The sequence below is a fragment of the Gobius niger genome, assembly GCF_951799975.1.
Source record: "Gobius niger genome assembly, chromosome: 20".
Taxonomy (NCBI): Eukaryota; Metazoa; Chordata; class Actinopteri; order Gobiiformes; family Gobiidae; genus Gobius; species Gobius niger.
In genome coordinates this window covers 16,547,790-16,566,527 of record NC_136871.1, presented here as the reverse complement: position 1 = coordinate 16,566,527, position 18,738 = coordinate 16,547,790, and the positions used below count along the sequence as shown (strand labels likewise).

The 18,738-nt window shown below is 41.1% G+C and overlaps 1 protein-coding gene across 2 annotated transcripts in view; it reads left to right on the top strand.

The window, feature by feature from the left end:
- The first annotated feature begins 952 nt into the window (after positions 1–952).
- Positions 953–18,738, top strand: part of iqsec1b (IQ motif and Sec7 domain ArfGEF 1b) — a 124,100-nt gene continuing 106,314 nt past the window's right edge. The window contains exon 1 of one of the 2 annotated variants that reach the window (XM_079578686.1): positions 953–1,518. In XM_079578686.1, coding sequence (XP_079434812.1) covers positions 1,193–1,518 — 326 coding nt within the window. In that variant the 5' untranslated portion in view covers positions 953–1,192. The remainder of the gene's footprint in view (positions 1,519–18,738) is intronic. The other variant, XM_079578685.1, reaches the window with a different exon arrangement.

Sequence of the window (18,738 nt, the reverse complement as noted above, 5' to 3'; positions counted from 1 at the left end):
TAAATGAAAGATTTGCTCTCCATTCTATTCTTTCTCTTGCCCTTTGCAGAGATGAGCGATGGGACCACTTCAGTGTGTCTGTTTATGTGAAGTGCACATGTGGGAGACTTGGCCTATGGGAGCAGAACTTGAAGACTAAATGAACAAAAGCTCCTGACAAAATTCCTGGGGCCGGCTGGAAGTGCTGATAACTACATGTCTGCTTGCCGCTTGCATCAGGAGTGAAAAAAAGAGCTAAATATAGCTGTAGACCAATGGATTCTCTTTTACACCGGGCTTTGAAGATCTCTGAGCACAGATAGATGTGAATCAGTGAATCTTTCAGTGTTGAGATGCTTTTCATGGTTTTCATAACAATATTTAGAAAGGCATGAATTTGGTGTGTAATCACGGTTCACAGAATATAGGTTCAACCTGGTTTATTGGATTTATAAAACTGAGCTGACAAACAACTGGACAAAGAAGAGTGAGTCCATAAAGCAAAAGTGTTGTTCAATGAATTGATGCAGGCGTCATCTGCCAAACAAAGAGGGGGCACATAGGACTAGAGGAAGGAGAGATCCTGGTGCAACAATATGTCTGTTAAAGTTGTGTCTGTGGCGGGTTAGATAAACAGCAACAAAATAGACATCATGAAGTAAAGTCTGGGTTTCCATGTGTGTAATTATGCAGAGCAATCAAGAGACAGACTTTTGTGAACACAAATCTATATCAGTATTTGCGGCTCAGAGCTCCACAGGTGCGCTCGATCTTCTCAAAAGACATTGAGACTGCAAACGCAAAAAGGGTAAGTACGTTTTTTCAGAATATGTTATGTTATTGTTTGATGCCTTTTCTTTCTTTTTTTCTGTGATCATGTGAAGAACACCTGTTGTCTGTCACGCTCACACAGGCACGCACAGAGAGCGCTTTGGGCGCGGAAAGAGTTAACGCGCTCGCTTTTAGAGCGGCTGTCAGGAGGCTGTACTCGGCTGCACCGCGCAGAGCGTGTGGAGCCGCGGCAGCATCATCACAGCAGAGCAGTCCCCGATAGAGCGGACAGCCAACAGTGGACGTACAACTCAGGACAGCGAAGTGTGGACAGGAGTGGACGTGTCGGAGCTCAGTAGGCTCTACGGAGCCGCCTCTCTCTGACAGGGGCGCGGAGTGAGACCTGCGCCACCCAATCTTTGATTATTCCATTTACTCGTGGATGTCCTGCTCTGACAGCTCGGGTGTGCTGGACATGGATAACCCAACGGAGAACCCGAGCAAAGCGACGGAGTACCTACAGGAGCTTAACAAGATCATCGAGACGCAGCAAGGTTTGCTGGACAAGCAGCGGCTGCGCATCGATGAACTGGAGCTGCAAGTAGCGGAGCTGTGCGCTGACAACGCGCGTCTCCAAGACCAACATCAGCGGCACATGGCCACGTGCAGACTACTCCTGCAGGGCATGCACCCCGGAGTGCACCCCGGAGCCCACCTGGGCGTTCACACAAGTCTCGGGACCGTGAGTGATTGCGCAATGAGTGACAAGTAAGTTACCACCAAAAAGTTTGTCATGATGTGCGTATGTGCCAGGCGGCTGCCACCTCCGGAGCGGTATTTGTGTGTCATGTGTACGAGCCAAGGATTAGTGCTGGCTTTGGCATGGACACGTCTCACACGCCTATTGCGTAATTGCTCTATCGTCACAAATACAATTGGGAGAAGTGTTATAGACCCATGTCACATGCGTGTTGGTGTCCACACTCTGAAGGGACAGGCTCTGTTCATGGCGGGTGTTCACATTAAAGGCGCGTGGGGGTTCACTGAGAGGAATCTGGACAGTAGCCCTGGTCCTTAAATCCGCCCCAGCTGGCTACTGGCAAGGATGGTGTTCAGCTTAGTCCCATGCTGTTTCCGGCGGGTCGGTCAGTCACTGCATGTCACTTTTTATAGCTATGTTTTTGTGCAGTAAAACTCTGGACTATCCTGCTTATTGCTCTTTATCAAAATGATAAATACGCAAAGAATAAACTAAAATACATAGCTCCCTAAAAAGCACTTAGCCTATTCCGGCCAGAAGTTATAAAGACAATAAAACATGACCTGACAAGTTGAATGTTAAGCTGCGGTCAACGTCAACGTTTTTTTTTATTATTAAGTTAAGTATAGCATGTTAAGTTTACTAAAGGCAGTTTTGCCAGCATTATTGAGCCCGTGAGATACTGACAACAGTCTGTCATCTTTCTGATGCAAACTTCTGGTGGTTTTAACCAAAGACTGGGTTGGTTTTAACCTATCCCATCATTATCATATTTGCTCTCTCATGAGTGATCATCTCTTTGCAGAGCAGGTCCACATGAAGTTTCTATTGGCATGAACGCCTTGTTGAATCCTTGCTACAGCAAAAATGGGACAAATGTCTGATAAGAAAGACTGTTGGAATGGCCGTGTTTCCATCAGTCTGTATCTCAGGGCAGATGTGGCCACAGGACATTGTGCATAGAGTGAAAGAATGTTGTGCTTTAAGAAGTGTCTTGAGAGCATTAGGCAAACATCTCTCTATAGACTTACTCACCTTTATATGGCTAACTGTAATTTAAGGTGGCTAAAATTGCTTGTATTGTAGCAGTTTGGGGGACAGTTCTCTCTCTGGAACCGTAATGAACATTTTTTTAATGTCTTTAAACAAACAATCTGGAGTTTTGGATGAACCCAATAGATTTAGCTTAGTGAGCCCAAATGGTCATTTGGAGACAATAATTGTCCTCAACAGACCTTACTGCCCGTCCACTTCACGTAGGGTTGCTGGGAAACCTTTCAGAGTCAGTGTATATGACCCAGGAATGAAATGCGTCTCTACAGCTTAGTTAATCACTATAAAGAATTTTCCTTTTGTGAGTATTTTTGGTTAACAGAAGCAGGGGCGGCTCTAGAGGGGTGACACGGGGTGGCAGCTGCCACCCCTTGCAGAGGTCTTGCCACCCCAGCTGCCACCCCATTGATGTCATGTTATGTCTTATATCAAAAGCTATTGGGGTGCTCACAGAGGCTCACTCTCAGTTAGTACTTTTTTGACAGGACAAAGAATTATACAAACTAAATAAAGGAGCCAGGTGCCAACTCCTGTGGCACCATAGATGATGATTTTTTTCATTTTTTTTTCATTTTTTTTGCAAAAGTTTAAATTTTATCTGAGTTAGAAACCCCCACTTATATTATGGACAATGCAACTATTTGTATATAATTTTGGGAGACTCAGCCGGCATCTAAATGGAAAAATTGCCTTGCGATCAAGCAAAACTTGCATATCCCGCCATTAACATTAGACATTCGAAAATGTGTTGCCACCCCAGAAATGATCTCTGACCCTGCTTGCCACCCTGTGATTTTTTCTCTAGATCCGCCCCGAACAGAAGTATAAAAGCACCATAAAAACACAACCAGTGAGAACACTGAACATTTGGTCTCTATATGCTGTCTGTAAATGCTGTCCGTAACATTAGTAAAGTTGCATATTTAAAACTCTATGAAGGGTTCTTTATAAACAGTTTGAAAAGGAAGATTTTTTGTTTTCCCAGCACTAACTGTGCCTCAACTCCTCTCTATTAATCTGGGGCTTTTATGGACTCAAATAAATTCAATCATTTTCTTTGAAAACCTATACGAAAACAGAAATGACATGTGAAATCGTTCCTACTCTCAGTCCAGTCCATTAGCTCATGTCAGCGTTTCCTTTGTGCTGACCACACTCTCGTCCTTAACTGGAGGTCTCATTCTGTCAGATATGAATCCATACTGTGGGAACACTCAGCAAATGAAGGTCAACTGCATCCCAGTAGGGTCACCTGTACTGTCCTTATAATAAGCATTACTGTACTCATTAGACAGTGACTGGAGCACATTCCCTGACTGCATGCCTATTAACTCCATAGAGTCACAATATTTGCTGCATGGCAGGGACCTGGGAGCTTCTTACATTTACAACACCGAACAGCGGTCTGCACTGATTGTCTTTAATAGTGTGCAATGTTGTAAAGTGCTCCTTTCTAGTTAGTAGTCTAAATTTCTAGTCTAAATTTGCATTGCTAAAGGTAAAAAACAAAAACAAAAAACTTGTGTTTTAATGATTTAGGTAGCGTCCAGCTACTATTTGTGAGGCAAATCGGAAGTAAAGAAAGAACTAGAGGTCAAGGAAATTGTACTTGCAGCTACAGCACATATGCAGTGTGGCTGTGATACGTTTATTATATGGAGAGTCAAAGTAGAAAAGTGCATTTCACGCAGAGTGCTCGGTGGAGACTGGAGCCCAGCCTGACAGACTGTCATTTGAATACACAAGATGAGAAGAAAACATCAAGTTTCAAAACGAGACCAGAGTATAGCTGCACCGCATTCTTAGACTGGATGGAAAATAGGTCTTTTTTCACTAAAGTCAACCTTTTCGTGTTGCTCCACACATGCACAAATGCTCAGGCATTAACAAAGCAAAGACAGCAGAGAACCAATGCAAACTGAAGTGAAATTTAGAGCGTATTTTCTTACGCTCTAGTTCCATCCCCGAGGTGTAGCTGCAGAGTTGTGAGCTCCCTCACGGTCTTCATATTCTCGTAATAAATTAGTTATATATAAATTGCCCTCACAACTCATTTCTGACCATAATCAACCATGTAAAACAAATTCGAGACTGGAGTTATGGCCCCACTGCAAGTTGGTTTCTGTTTATTTGACTGCTACATTCCCACATCAGACTGGTTATTAGAGGTGTTGTGCACTTTACCAGTCAATATTCTCCTGACCATGTGTCATAAACTGTAAGCTACTTCCCCCTCAATCACAGAGCACATAGTGCATGGTGCATTAGCTGTTGCAGCTTTACTGGCCTTGTGCTGCTGTCACTAAATGGAATTACAAGATAAACCACATCAAACGGCTGATAGAACCAACGGAAGGTTGTAACTGAACTTCCGTTATTCATTTAACAGCATTTCCTGGATCACATCCACTATGCACATTCATTAAAATACATGAAATGCCACATAGACCTCTCATTTAGTACATGGCAGATCCTGTTGGTGAGGTCATGTGTAACAACATTTTCCACTGTGGGCAAATTTCACATTTATGGAAAGCATAATGTGTCAATTTGTAATTTTGATCAAAAGTCAATTTGGTAATCTCTTTCTACTTTACCTTTTGGCTTAAAAGTTCGATCATCTCCTGTCCATAAAATATGAGGGATGTTAGAACCTTTCTTTTGTTTATGCCCACTTCCTCTTCTTCACTTCACTGGCAGCTGCAGCAGCCCTGTAGGTCCACACCATTAATCACTTCTAACACACATTCTGATATACATTCCACAGAAGTAGTTGGAGCAGCACAGGAGCCTGCCAAAAGCGCACCGTTCAAATGATAGACTAATAGGACAATGGATTCCTCCCACCATCAAAAGAAATGGCTTCTGTAGGAATGCCGAGTGAATGGGTTGAAAGGGAATGGTTGTTTTCTGTAGTAACATGATATATATATTCTAAAATCTTCTAGCATTAGTAGTATACCAGACCAGGATACACTGTGCAGGTGACATGTATAAACTTAAAATTACTAATAGAGAACCCCAGGCTTGAACCCAGGTTGAACGTTTTGTGTTAGCTGGGATTTGTGCAGATTCAGAACTATGTGAAAAGGTAATTAATTATAGCAGCAGGACGCAGCACACACACACACCCCATACTCCCCACTGCTCCAATGGAAAATTACATCAAACTACAATCGTCAAACAATTGGAGTGCGCTGACAAACTGTCTACTCCTACAATAACAAATAACTACATTTTTCATACAGTTTTGACATGAGGCAGAGAGGAGGCTTTGATGCCAGCATTCTGTTAGTGAATTATTCAATAAAGAGACAAAGAAATGTGTTGAAGAAATTCACTTTTAATGCACCAGTGTATGAACTATAGCTTGGTGCATGGAACAATGTGAGAAGTGTCCAGGTCCAGAGAAGCTTATGAAGTGACACATTTGAGAGCATAACTGGTTTCACCAGAATATTTAGATGTCTTTTTGTTGAGGATCATCTGTACATTGGGTTAATAGTTGAATTTTACTGAGCTTTGCAATGGAAATGCCACCTGGTTTTTCAGAAGTGAGGTAAATGACTTTGTGTCAGGCTGTGCGTCTCTCCACAGAGTTCTGTTGGTCTGTGAGAATCAGAGCAGCTGATGTCCCACACACACACCAGCCAAGTGCAGATAGAGAGCTGTCTATTGATCCTGATGGTGCTCTGACCACATATCAATACTCAGCACTGGGCGCATGTTTGTTAGCGTCATGGCTGTAAGACAGATAGTAGTTAAAAATATTGCATAAATCAATGAGCAAACATGTCATAATTGTTGTTCTGATTCATCAGCAATGAATATAAAAGGGACAGCAGATGATTCAAGGGCATGGGGTGATTTTAAAGGTCCTATATCATGCAAAAGCAACTTTTTGAAGCTTTCAGCCATGTTGTTATGCTATTTCCTTATCAAAAACACCCCCAGAGTGGTTTGTGGCTTCATTCACGCAGCTCTCAGTAATCCTCCTGAATCCTGCTCTCTGAGCAGCTGCTCCTCCCTCTCCTGGTGAACGACTGAGTGTTCAGTTGTGTCGTAACAGCGGAACGGAAGTGCTCGACGTCTGTAATGTAATGTCTTAATTCTATGCTTACGGACGGATTTTGATTTGTGAACCACCCTTTTCATTATTTCTGTTGTAAGAAATAAATAAATAAAGGAAAAGAAAAAAAAAAAAGAAAAAAAAAAGGATGTGCCCGAGGTGCTTCCAGGTCAGCTGAGGCCAAAACAAACACATCCCCTGAGCGTCTGAACAGATCAGTCATGTTTGCGCTGCAGCTGTGAAGATGGAACTCTGGACACACCTGTTCTTTATTCTTACCTAACGATAATGTCACGGAGAAAAAGAAGCGCGTTTGGCTACGAGTACAGGACTATATATACAGTCTAAGATTCAACCTTCCTAAAGAAGAGGCCACTCCCGTCAGAAGTTGTTTTTTTCTCCGGGATTTAGCGACTATCACCAAAATATTGTTTTTCTGTGACTGTCACTGATGGATGTTTGGTGAACCTTCGCCACCAAAGTGGATTAACTTTTATAACCAACACGAGTCCCATAATGTAAACAGCGATGGACCAGAGTGGTGAGTCAATTCAAACGTGTGTTAGCATATTAGCATGTGTGTTAGCCATTTATGAAGCTGTGTTGCAGATGTCAACTCCTTATAACTGCATTGTGAGGTATCTTCACTTATTGCTGTTTATTTATATTACGGTAAAGTATGTGCAGAGAGAGGGGGCGGAGTTAACTGAATCGAAGCGTTTTGTCTTCCGGGTTTGAAAAATACCTCCAGAAAACACTTATATTTATCACAAAAATGAGTGCTCAATAGCGGTAGAGGTACAATCATTCATATAAATGCCTATACTTAACTTTGGAATGGCTAAAATAGCATGATACAGATCCTTTAAGTGTAATTTTCACATCAATGTGTGTCAAAGTTCAGTTCTTATGCTGGTCATGTTAACAAGCTGAGCTTATCAAGGCAATTTCCTCACAGAACATTGTCCTTGCTGCTTGTATGAAGGTCAGCTGCCTTCAGGCTTATTTACCAGCATTGCCAACGCATCATGCTTATAATGACTACAATTATTCACAAACATGAATTGTGTCTTTGCATGTTAAAAAATGTATGAGCCTAGTTTTCTTTCTCCTGAGAGTGTGAATGCTTCTTGTAGCTTATCATTGCGCCAGGATTCTGATTTGTTTTCTCATTTTTTTGTAGTCTTTTCCCTTTGTTTCCAGTCTAGAGCCTATTACACCCACTAAAGAACACCTACTTACCGTGCCCCTCCTCTATCTTCAGAATACAGTTCTTGCCTCTTGCAATTGGTGGCTCAGACTAAAGGTGAGAGGGGTTTCAGAATTGGAATGTAAATCAAGAACAGTGAGTGCCACTCTACAGCAACGCTCAGCTGATAACACGGACCTGCACTGCTCTGTTGTTCAACCATAATTGCATGCTTGTCCATTCTCACGCCTGCAGAGAAGAAAACACATGATCGTGCAGTAACAACGTCATTAGATTTCGGAATAAGCGGAAGGGGAAAAGTTGCAATATATTCTTCAGGTTGTATTATTGGACTGCAATTGTTCCTATTGCTTCTCAAGTGCTACTGATATAGTTGACAAAACACCAATAACAAATTGTATTATCTTGGTGTTGATGAGCCAGAAAGAAATTCAAACATGAATAATTTGAGCAATACTGAGACTACAATACGTACGTCGTACGTACAACTGACTGAAGGTAGATCTCTCTCAGTCTTTCACTGCTATGTCAACATAGAGTGTGTGGTTACATCAAAACACATCAGCGAGGCCATTAGCTGGCAGAATCTCCCAGAATGCATTTAGCACTGCTATGTTTACATGCAGACCAAAAATCTGATCATGAACTGATTTCATGAGTTCTCAGATAATTGAAGTGGCCTGTAAACAGCATAACCTGATATGCATTATCTGATATTCACACAGATATATTCATATGTATTTCAGGTGTTCATAAAATAACCAGGACAATAAAGCAAAAGAGCACATAGTGTCACAAAGACAAAGATCAAAAGATATTATACATTTGTTTGTTGAGAAAGTAAAGCGTGCTTCTTACAGACAAGTGGTTGAGGCTGCTGCACATTTGGCAGAACATCCTTAGTTTAGTGAGTTTGAGTCGCAGCTCTCATTTACTGAACTGTCTCTCGCTTCTCTTCACCCTTACATTTTAATAGACCTGGAAGCACTGTTTGCTATTTTTATTTAAACTGAGGTGTAATTGGAGGTGCAATCTCCACCTGGTTGTGCAGGTGGGGTCTGATTGAAGATACTTCAGTTGCTTTAAAAAGCCACATCCGCTCTGGAACATGTAGAATCCAGAGCTTTGGATGATCAGATGAAGAGAATACAAATGCATTAGATCTGATTATTGGGTTATCTGATTATTCAAGTTATCTGATTTTTCTGACCATGTAAACCTAGCCCCTGTGAGACCTGTAATGAGATGGGCCACACACATGTGGTGATTGGGCTTTTGTGTCAGAGGAAGAAGGAGGAGGCATTGTTCTCATACAACAGAGCGGCCGGTGGGCAGCTTGTGTGTTGACTTTGAAGCCTTTTGTCTTTGCCACTGGGCAGATTAGAGCGTATCCTTGTTTAAATGTGTCTTAGATGTCGCTGGGTGGACTTCCTCACGGCTATAGAGTAACAGAGCAAGCTGTCAGGACAGGGCTGAGCCAAACGCTCAAGCTTTTATCAAGAGGCACACGGTCAAGACCGTTAAGCACACCCACTGCATGTTGCCAACCTGTGTTCACAACCTTCAAAGCCTATTTGTTAAGTCGGCTTATGATTTCACGCCAATCTCCTGACAATAAGTATATAAAAAATTTATAAAATTAGACAAATTCTTGGAGAACTGGAATTTTATACAAAGCTATCCATTTGTGGTCTATTTTGTTTTGACAAGTCACCTATAGCTATTGTTCAGAAATACAGCAAAAGAAAACACACTTGGTTGGTCACACTGTCAATTTCAGGAGTTTTGTCCCACTGACATGCAGTCAAAACCTTAAAGCAGCCCTCAGCTGTTTTTATATTTTGTCAGGTGGAGTAGTGAACACTGCTCTGCTCCGTCCCTCTCCCTTCCCTGACTTTTCCCTCACCCATGCCCCTCACGCTGCTCAGATCATAGAATGATCAGAGAATGGCTCGCTCTGAGGCAAGCCTTCAGACAGTATAAGACCGGCTAAAAACCCACAGAAAATAGTCCTAGTAGTTTGGCATATCTAGCCAGTTTGGTAAATGAAAAAAAGTTTGTAGGACCGTGGTATAAGCGGATTAAACAACTCGGAGCCGTGCATTAGACGGTTATAATGCACTTTGCGGAGGACTCTGCATCCTTCCTCGTCCCTCCTCGTCATGCATTAAAACTGTATAATGCACGGCACCGAGTTGTTTAATCCTTACAAATAAGATATGTAGCAAACATTCAGAGACATATATTTATTTACTTAACTGCAACTTTCATGTACGTCTGTTGTTGTTGTTTTTTGCATTTTGAACATAATACTGAAATTTCGAATAACATTTTTTTTTTTACTGCAACCCATAAACGACTCACAGCTTCCTGGTGTCTGCTTTGCTTTTTAAATCAGGAGGAAAAAGATCTGACGGTTCCCTATAGGTATTGGATTATTAAACAAACTGACATTTCATGAGGATTTCAGCTGCATCAGAGCAGGATGGTCAGATGTTTGACAGTTCACGATCTTTTTGTAAACTGTGCTAGCCGCTAACTGTTGCTTCTGCTGCTTCAAACATTTGCAATCCCTGCACGTGTTTGTGCGCTACACTTTAAATTCACTTCACAAAATGTATCCACCCAAGGCATGGCATAAGCATGGCAGGAAGCTATAGCACTAGTTCATGAATGGTTAATTATCTTTTAAAGATTAAAAAAACAAACATATTAATTACAATTAAATGTATGTACTATTAAGTTTCAACATTTGCATTTGTTTGCTCTCAACATCTACAGGAGGTTAAAAGAGGGTTAAAATTGAATTGAGATCGTTAGTCCTGTATGTATGATGTGTGATTTGGGGTGACTCAGCCTCCTAATGCATGGTTGTTAAGCTGTCTGTGATCTAATTATGAACAACACTGACCTGCCATCGGCTTGCACCGAGCTAATGGCTACGCATCTGTTCTCTGCAAACATATGCAGTAGCATGTGAAACATGCCCAATACTCTGCAAGTCCTTGGACTCCTCTATGAACTAAGTCTCTGTTCTCTCTCCCTGAGCATTGCAAAGCAATTTTTCACAATTTTCAACACTTGGCCCAGAGCTGACGTTATCATTATTTTTAACAAACAATGAAAGAGGGATTTCATATGATTTTTTTTTTTCTGCTCCGAACTCTTTAATAACTGTCCCGGCGTATTCTAACGTCCTAAATCTTCACTGGGATAAGTTTATAAGCACGTTTCACAACTTTCAGGGAGCAATACTGTAACGGTAATGTGACCCCAGTACAGGAGCGATAAAACCTGTTTTATAGATTAACAGAGTAGATGCACAGTGCACAAAGGTCTTTTTTCAGAAATGTATGCTGTAACAAAATACTGTAAGACAAATCAAATTTTATTCCATTACTCGAAAAAAAAAAGAAAAGAAAGGAAATCGATCACGGAAAATTATGAAGAAGCATTTATAGCTACTTTCCTCAAATTCTTCAATCAGCTGTTGAGAAAGCATTCAAAGGCTGCTGTCGTCATCCAAAGAGGCCTAATTGGAGTCTTCAGAGGCAAAGATGCAGAATAAGGCCCACCTGCATGGGAATACGAGCTTCCGGGACCTGGGGTGTGCAGCTGCAAAATCTGACTGTACCTCACTGGGAACCATTTCATAAAGTGGAGGGTTTGTGAATGCCTTATCAACATCATGAATGCAGTACCAACAGGGACAAGATACTCGCTGATTTAGTCACTCTGAGTCACTTCCTGTTTGCTCTCAGAAGTCTACATGTTTCATTTTGTTCAAATCTGAAAGTACCCCATCCTATTTTACGAGGAAGATACCATTAATGATAAAGTCTATAGTTGAATAACAGATTCATAGCCAATACCACACAGTTGAAATTGAAATTGAAGTACAACATTGCCTCTTCAGAACAAATACAAAACAAAGCCCTGTGATTTATTTTTCAACCAGTAGGTTTTGGAGTAGCAGTAATGCATATGGTAATTAGATTGAAATATGGAACCCAAAAAAGCTAAAACATGTTAACCTTTTATAGAGCACTCATTGAAATACTTTGAAATAAATCATTTTAAATTAAGAGTGTTATTGGGGGACAAAACCAGTACTCAGGAAACGTGTTTTGTGATATTAATGTTTGAATGATCACACCTGTTATAGGCAAGAGCTTTTGTAATGTGATTGTTATTTGCATGCAGTGGGCGGGGTCGGTCACCTCCAATATTGTTTGCCTAAAATGTTTTACTAAAAATAACCTTTGGCAACATAAAAACATAGCCCTATCAAAAATATACTGTAAGTATGAATTATAGGCGCAACATGGATGTCCAAATATAGACATAACTAATTAACTATGGTGCCTGCCTTTTTCATGCTGTAATTTCACTCATTTCACTACGTCCTCCAAAACCAACACATTTATCACCACTTAGCACAATTATTCACCAATAAAATGTGTGAGTCTCATCAACTTACCATGGTTTGTTTTCAAGTTATGTTAAAGGTATAGTGGAGGATGTTCTATTTCCGGGTGGATCATCAAGACGATTGGTCCTCCTAATTGTCAATCATTCTGGTGATATGCCTACGTAAGGCCGTCGTGCGCGTTCGCCCCTTGTTAATTTCTGCGCATGCACTTTCAAGCCTATGTGAGTTACGCTGTTAGCCATTCATTGCTGCTCGCAGAACGCACCGAAACAGGAAGTTGAGAGCGCGACCGGTCTCTGCTGATTGGTCAAATGCCACAGTAGTGGGATCTGTGATGTAGGGTGATCTTTTCTGATTGGCTGAGTGAGGACTACATGCTTCTTTACCTTACTGATGTGCAGCACGGAGGCCATATGTAAAGTGTGCGGAAAATTACCAAAAATAGTCACTTGCCCTATAAAGGGTTAACACTTGGATACTGGACACAAGTGTAATACATTTTACAGTAATCCTAATCTTAACTCTGACGCTCACTCAGTATCAAAACCACACATTTCCAGAAAGCATTGTTTGTTAGTAATCTCCTGGTAGTTATTAAACTGGTTTACACAATGCCATTTTTCATTGTTTTTCCTATTTCCATCCTGTTACTAAGTTATTACTGTGCTGTAAAGTCAAGTGCAACAGTTTAAGGGGGAAATACTTGCAGAGTCAACAGTCACAGTTAAGCTGATGGTCATTTCTCAACCTCATTCCTACGAAGCTTAAAGGGACTAGATGCAAGTTGGTCATTTGTTATGCTCATTACTGCCACCTCAGGTCTCACGCGTAACTGCAGGTTCTATATTAAGCTCGTGCATGACGGCACTTCGGACCCGAATTAACACCTTGTAGGGTGACAGTGCAGGATTTTAGAGGCAATTGGGGTGAATAGGTCTGGACTGCGTATAGTCCCTGTAGGATGTACAGCAATGTAATCATATTCATCAATCCGACTTCAATCAATTTTCCTGCAAATCATTAGCATTGATGGAGACTGTTACCTCTCTCATTATGCCATCAGCCCAGCAGCATCAACAGCAGCAGCAGCACTGATGCTACATTAAAGCTAAAGGTCAAGAGCCACAAATCAAAGACCTGCCGAGGGGCTGTCGAATGATTGGTGGATTGGAAATCACTTAACGGCTAGATTTCCTATTTTCAGCCATTTCCCATTCTGCTGTTTTCACTGATGTTAATTAGCCTTTGATTAATGAGAGCCATTTAGATTCATGTAGGGGTCAGATTACTGCAGATCTCTGTGGACAGTGTGGACAGGACCAGTGTGTTCCCAGAGGGACATTTATCAACCACATACTGCAGCTGCTGGAGAGGTTGTTCAAAAATCCCTATAATACAGCTTTACCACAGCCAAATATCTTTCATTTTAAGTGTGACATATTAAAATCAATTGGGAAATGTCACTGGTTAGCCTATGATTCAGGGCCTTATTGTTTTATTGAAGAGTCGGACGTCGATCTAATGCATTGATTTTACACATTGCTTTTGCATACAAGGCTTTTCTTCTTTAGGGATTAGTTCAGGGCTCGGAAGTTTCATAACATGTCTATTTTTGACTATGGCAATATCAACCTCGTCTTTAGTCACCATAAAGTTTGTTGAATCATTGTGATGGACAGAACAGCAGGAGGAAATACACCGGAAATGAAGAACAAGAGAGCTTTCCTCGGCCGCGATGCTTGCGTCACGCTCACAGATGTGCAGTGGTGGCTCTGAGTGGGTTTAATCCCCTTTCCACGCAGCGCAGTGTTTTAACTGGACTGAATTCATAAAGCCAGAGACCGCTCCACATTCAGGACTTTAGGGCAGAGTGGAGATTATGTTTTATGTAACAGTGCACACATGTTATGATGGTGGCTGATTTCTACATGATCAAAGTCACTGCATTTAGAAGAGTTTAAGGTAGTGCTAACATGCGCTAACAACCTGACCACATTTCCATGATGTATTGGTGGTAACCGTAATGTTAAGGAAAGGTTAAGGCAATTCAGAAAGAGTGGATTTCATTCTACAGAAAATAGTAAACATTTCCTGCATTGCACCATATATAATCACTATAATCTTTAAGTTATCAAGTGCTTGGAACTTATCTTTTAATGGCAGATAGCACACGGAGAAAACTTTGTGAAACAGACATCAATATCTTCCATCTTCCATGTAGCGTCTGTTCAAATATTGAGAGGATTCGTGCAGTTCTGTGTAGACACTGAGATAAGGACAGGACCAAGGCCTCCTCTGGTCTCTGAGTCGGTGTGTGACTTAAAGAAAAGCTGCAGCTCTATTTGGTAAAACAAGATTATTTTAGTGTGCAAGGTTTTTTCCTTCATTGACTCAAAAACTCCTGTGACTGTGGAATGACTTTTTCAAAACAATGCTCAATTCACTAGTATTTCGTAAAGCTTTTAATTAGAGGTGGGCATAGATTATTTTTTTTAATCTAGATGAATCTAGATTAATTTTGAAAATAATCTAGATTAATCTAGATTAAAATGGCTCGCTTGAATTCTGCCGAAGCCATTCAGAATATGTGTGCTACCCAAATAATGACTAAAAGTAAGTTTTTGAGAACGAGTTTCTCAAGTCAGGTGGTGCATTAGACCAGGGGCTCATCTCCTGTTTCCAAAATGCATCAGAACTGCTTGAGAACATTCTACTATGATAATTGGGGATGAAAATAATTCATGTTCAATAAGATGCACTCGTGTTTACTGTTTATTCAGTTAAACATGAATTTTGACCTGTAGGCCGACATTAGAGGTCCTGATGAACTGTATGCAGTCAGTAGCTTTGTGTCAATCAGTCCAAGCTCTATTTCTCCTTCTTCCACCGGTCACTCAGGCTGACCAGCTTGTTCACATTTTCTGGTGACAAACTAAATCTCCTCTTCTGCATGATATGACCTGCTAAAGAAAAAGGTCTCTCGCATGGGACAGTTGCGGCAGGAGTCCCCAAGTATTTATTTACGGGCAGATCATTATTTTATTTTTATTTTTTTTTATTTACCAGATCAGAAAATTATAGGCCTCTGTTTGTGAGCGTGGGAAACATGTGCACGTCTCCTGATTGGTCAACACTGTCAACAGTGTCACATGATCACTGTCACAACAACGCAGCTCATGCTGCTGCAGCTACTGCTACTACGAGCTTCAACCTGGCGGTAGTTCTGTCAAAATGGAGATAAACGTCGACAACACGAAGATGCGGGACTTTGGATTTAATAAGAAAAGGAAACGGACATGAGGCGGAGGAGACAGCGGAGAGCGGGAAAAGAGAAGCTAACGGAGAAAAGTAGCAGGAAAGTCCGTCTCCAAACTCAGTAATTTTTTTTTTTTTTTTTCAAACTCAGTAAGTGCTGCGGTTGAAATGTAGCTGGAAAAGGCTCTCGTGAACTTTTGGTGATAAAGTTGCGCTGTTTCGTGTGGGGCTGTGGCCATGAAATGAGTTGTTTATGTCGCTGTTTTGAAAGAGAATTGAACACGGAGGGGCTGCGGTGTTTTTCTGTCTATTTTCACTCTGTCATTGGCCGCTGCTTCTGTGTGTCGGTTTGGAGACGATATATTCACTCACGTTTCTCCTGTGCGTCCAAATTTGGGCATAAAAGTCGTGTAGTGTGTGCTGACCATAAAATATCACGGTGAAAGTCATCATAGCTGGTATGGATCCAGCTCCCAACCCAGCTTTGAGAATAGAGTAACGGCGATATTTTTTTTTATCGCCCGATAAGAGTCTCGCGTTAACGCAGCACGTTAACGCCGATAACGGCCCACCACTACTTTTAATTGTCAGGGTGCCTCTGTAAAGCACTTTGTGTTTTTATCAGTGGAAAAGACTAGATAAATAAAGCTCACTCACTTACTTGCTTTCTAACTTTTACAAATGGTAGAGAAAAGCAATTGTCTTTATGAAGCAAAAGTATAGGTTTCTTTATGAGTTGTGAGGCTTATGGGGTGTTTTATTTATTTATTGTAGTCCACATATTAAAGTGTGTACAGCGTGGATCTCCACAGACCGGAAGAACTCTGAAGTACTCCTTTGTAAATATTTGTCTTGTATTATTATTACTGCAACTGCTGCTTCTTGATAATGCTGCACACTTCAGTTCATACTTTGCTTAGTGATATTACAGCCATTTACCACTGAGGTCATAGATGTGTTTTCTAAGGGAGTTAAAAATCGACTAAAACTAGAGAAGATTTTGCCCTTTTCCCACGAGTCAGCTCTTGATTGGACAAAGTGAACCATGGGGCACTTTTCTGCCACAACATTTGGCAGTTAATTGTAATAGTTGGTCGCTGTATTTATTCCTGGGACTTGACCTTTTCTAGCTTTTATCTAATCTTCAGTGAACACACTATGGCTGAACACTGTCACCTAATCTGCAGCTGAATGTTCTGTAATGATCTGGGCCGAGTGGGGCAGAGATAACACCAAATTGGCGCCCCCTACATGTGATTGATAATGCACCCTATTACTTGTGCCATTTCATCTGAGACTTCCAGGAAATGCTTCAAGCTGGGTGTGTCTTGCAGACCACAGAAACAATGGCCAGGGGCAATGAGAGAATCCTTCAATGATCACCAAACGTACAGTGAATCAGAGAGTCTCGTGCATGTTTCTCTGATTCATGTGTTGCATCATTGAGCAGTGTGTCTCTCTGCAGTTCATCCAGGGTCACCATAGACTTCTTGGTAACAGCTCTGGTCAGTGCTGTCCTTGTTCGATCAGTAAGTTGAGGAGGACGGCCAGGTCTTGGTAGGTTTGCAGTGATGCCATGCTCTTTCCATTCTTTGATGGTGTATTTAACTGTACTTTGAGAGATGTTCAAATCTTTTTATAACCTAACCCAGCTTTATACTTCTCAATAACTTTATTCCGGACCTGTCTGGTGTGGACTTCATGATGCTGTCTGCTAGTCTCTTAACAGACCTCTGAGACCATCACAGAGCAGCTGTATTTGAACTGACATTAGATTACACACAGGTAGACTCTCTTTAGTCATTGGGTCAACATATGATCATTCAGAAATCTTCAGGCAACTTCTCAAGTGAATTGGTTGCACTAAAAGAAAAGGGGTATGGATACCTTTGCAAACCCCACTTTTCAGAATTTTATGAATAAAATCTTTATTCATAATCATCAAAATCATGTATTAATTTCACTTCATGCTTGTCACTTAGTGTGCGTCTTTCACGTAAAATGTCAGTTACATATATTTCTGTTTGTGGACCAGAGCGTGGCAAAATGTTTAAAAGTTAAAGGGGTACGGATGCTTTTTCAACCTGCTGTACACAAAAAAGAAAACTGCAACAGCCATTATGCCTTTAAGGTGATTCAGACTGATGTCCATTTTGTGTTATGAATGGCTCTATTAAGCTTCTGTGAGAATAGACACTACCTAAACCATAAATCATTTGACTTATTTAAGATCTCATCAGCTCATTCGTTGTTGTTTAGTTGCATCCATTCCGCATCACAAGCAGGGAGCAAAGCATCGTAAACACACTGAAGAGTTCTGGGAGACTAAATCCGCTATAATGGAGGTCAGGCACCCCTTTTGTCCTGGGATCTGTGTCTGTCACTCTAACATTGGCAGTCAAAAGATGACTGCTAATAGTCTGGGCCCAAGGAAGGCTCATTATCGTACTTTCATTGCCCCACTGTTTGAGTTGGTATTTCGGATTACTGCTGTGACGGGACAACTCCACGGGTTGGTCAAGGTGAGAGCAAAACTGTCTGTCTCAATGTCATCACCCAACTCAAGAGTAAGCTTGTGTGTCCTTGTAGGTTTGCTCATTGGTGTGTTGAATACTGTAGAGTGTATGAGTTTGCAAAGGGCATTTGTATTGTAACATTGGGAATAGTTGCATAATTGCAAATTTCCAGTTGAACATTATATTCTCTGTTTTCATGATTTCACAGAACCCTACAAATATGTTCCTGTTATTACAAAACCTGCAAAGCGGATTAAACAATGATTTAAAATGCTACCCTAGATTGTGATTCACAGATCTACTTAAAGGTGCATTACGCAACGTTTTATGCGAGAAAGAAAAGGTTGACATTTGTGCATATTTGACCTTGAAGTGACCCAGATGCTGTATGGGTGGTTAACGTGGCATCATTGCACACACAGTGGTCACTACAACGCTCCAGGATCAATTGTTTTGTAGGTTTTCTGGCGAGAGGGTCCATCAGCAGTAAAGCAACCATTGAACCTGGAGCGTCCTAGAGACTGTGATGGGAAGTTAAGGCCATGCTGACCAATCATACAGCCGCTGGGTCACTAAATACCAAATATGCATTAATATAACATTTTCTCCACATAAACAGTTGCATAATGCACCTTTAAAGTTACACAAATACATTGTTTTCACTATTGGACTATAAGTTTAAATTTTAGTTGA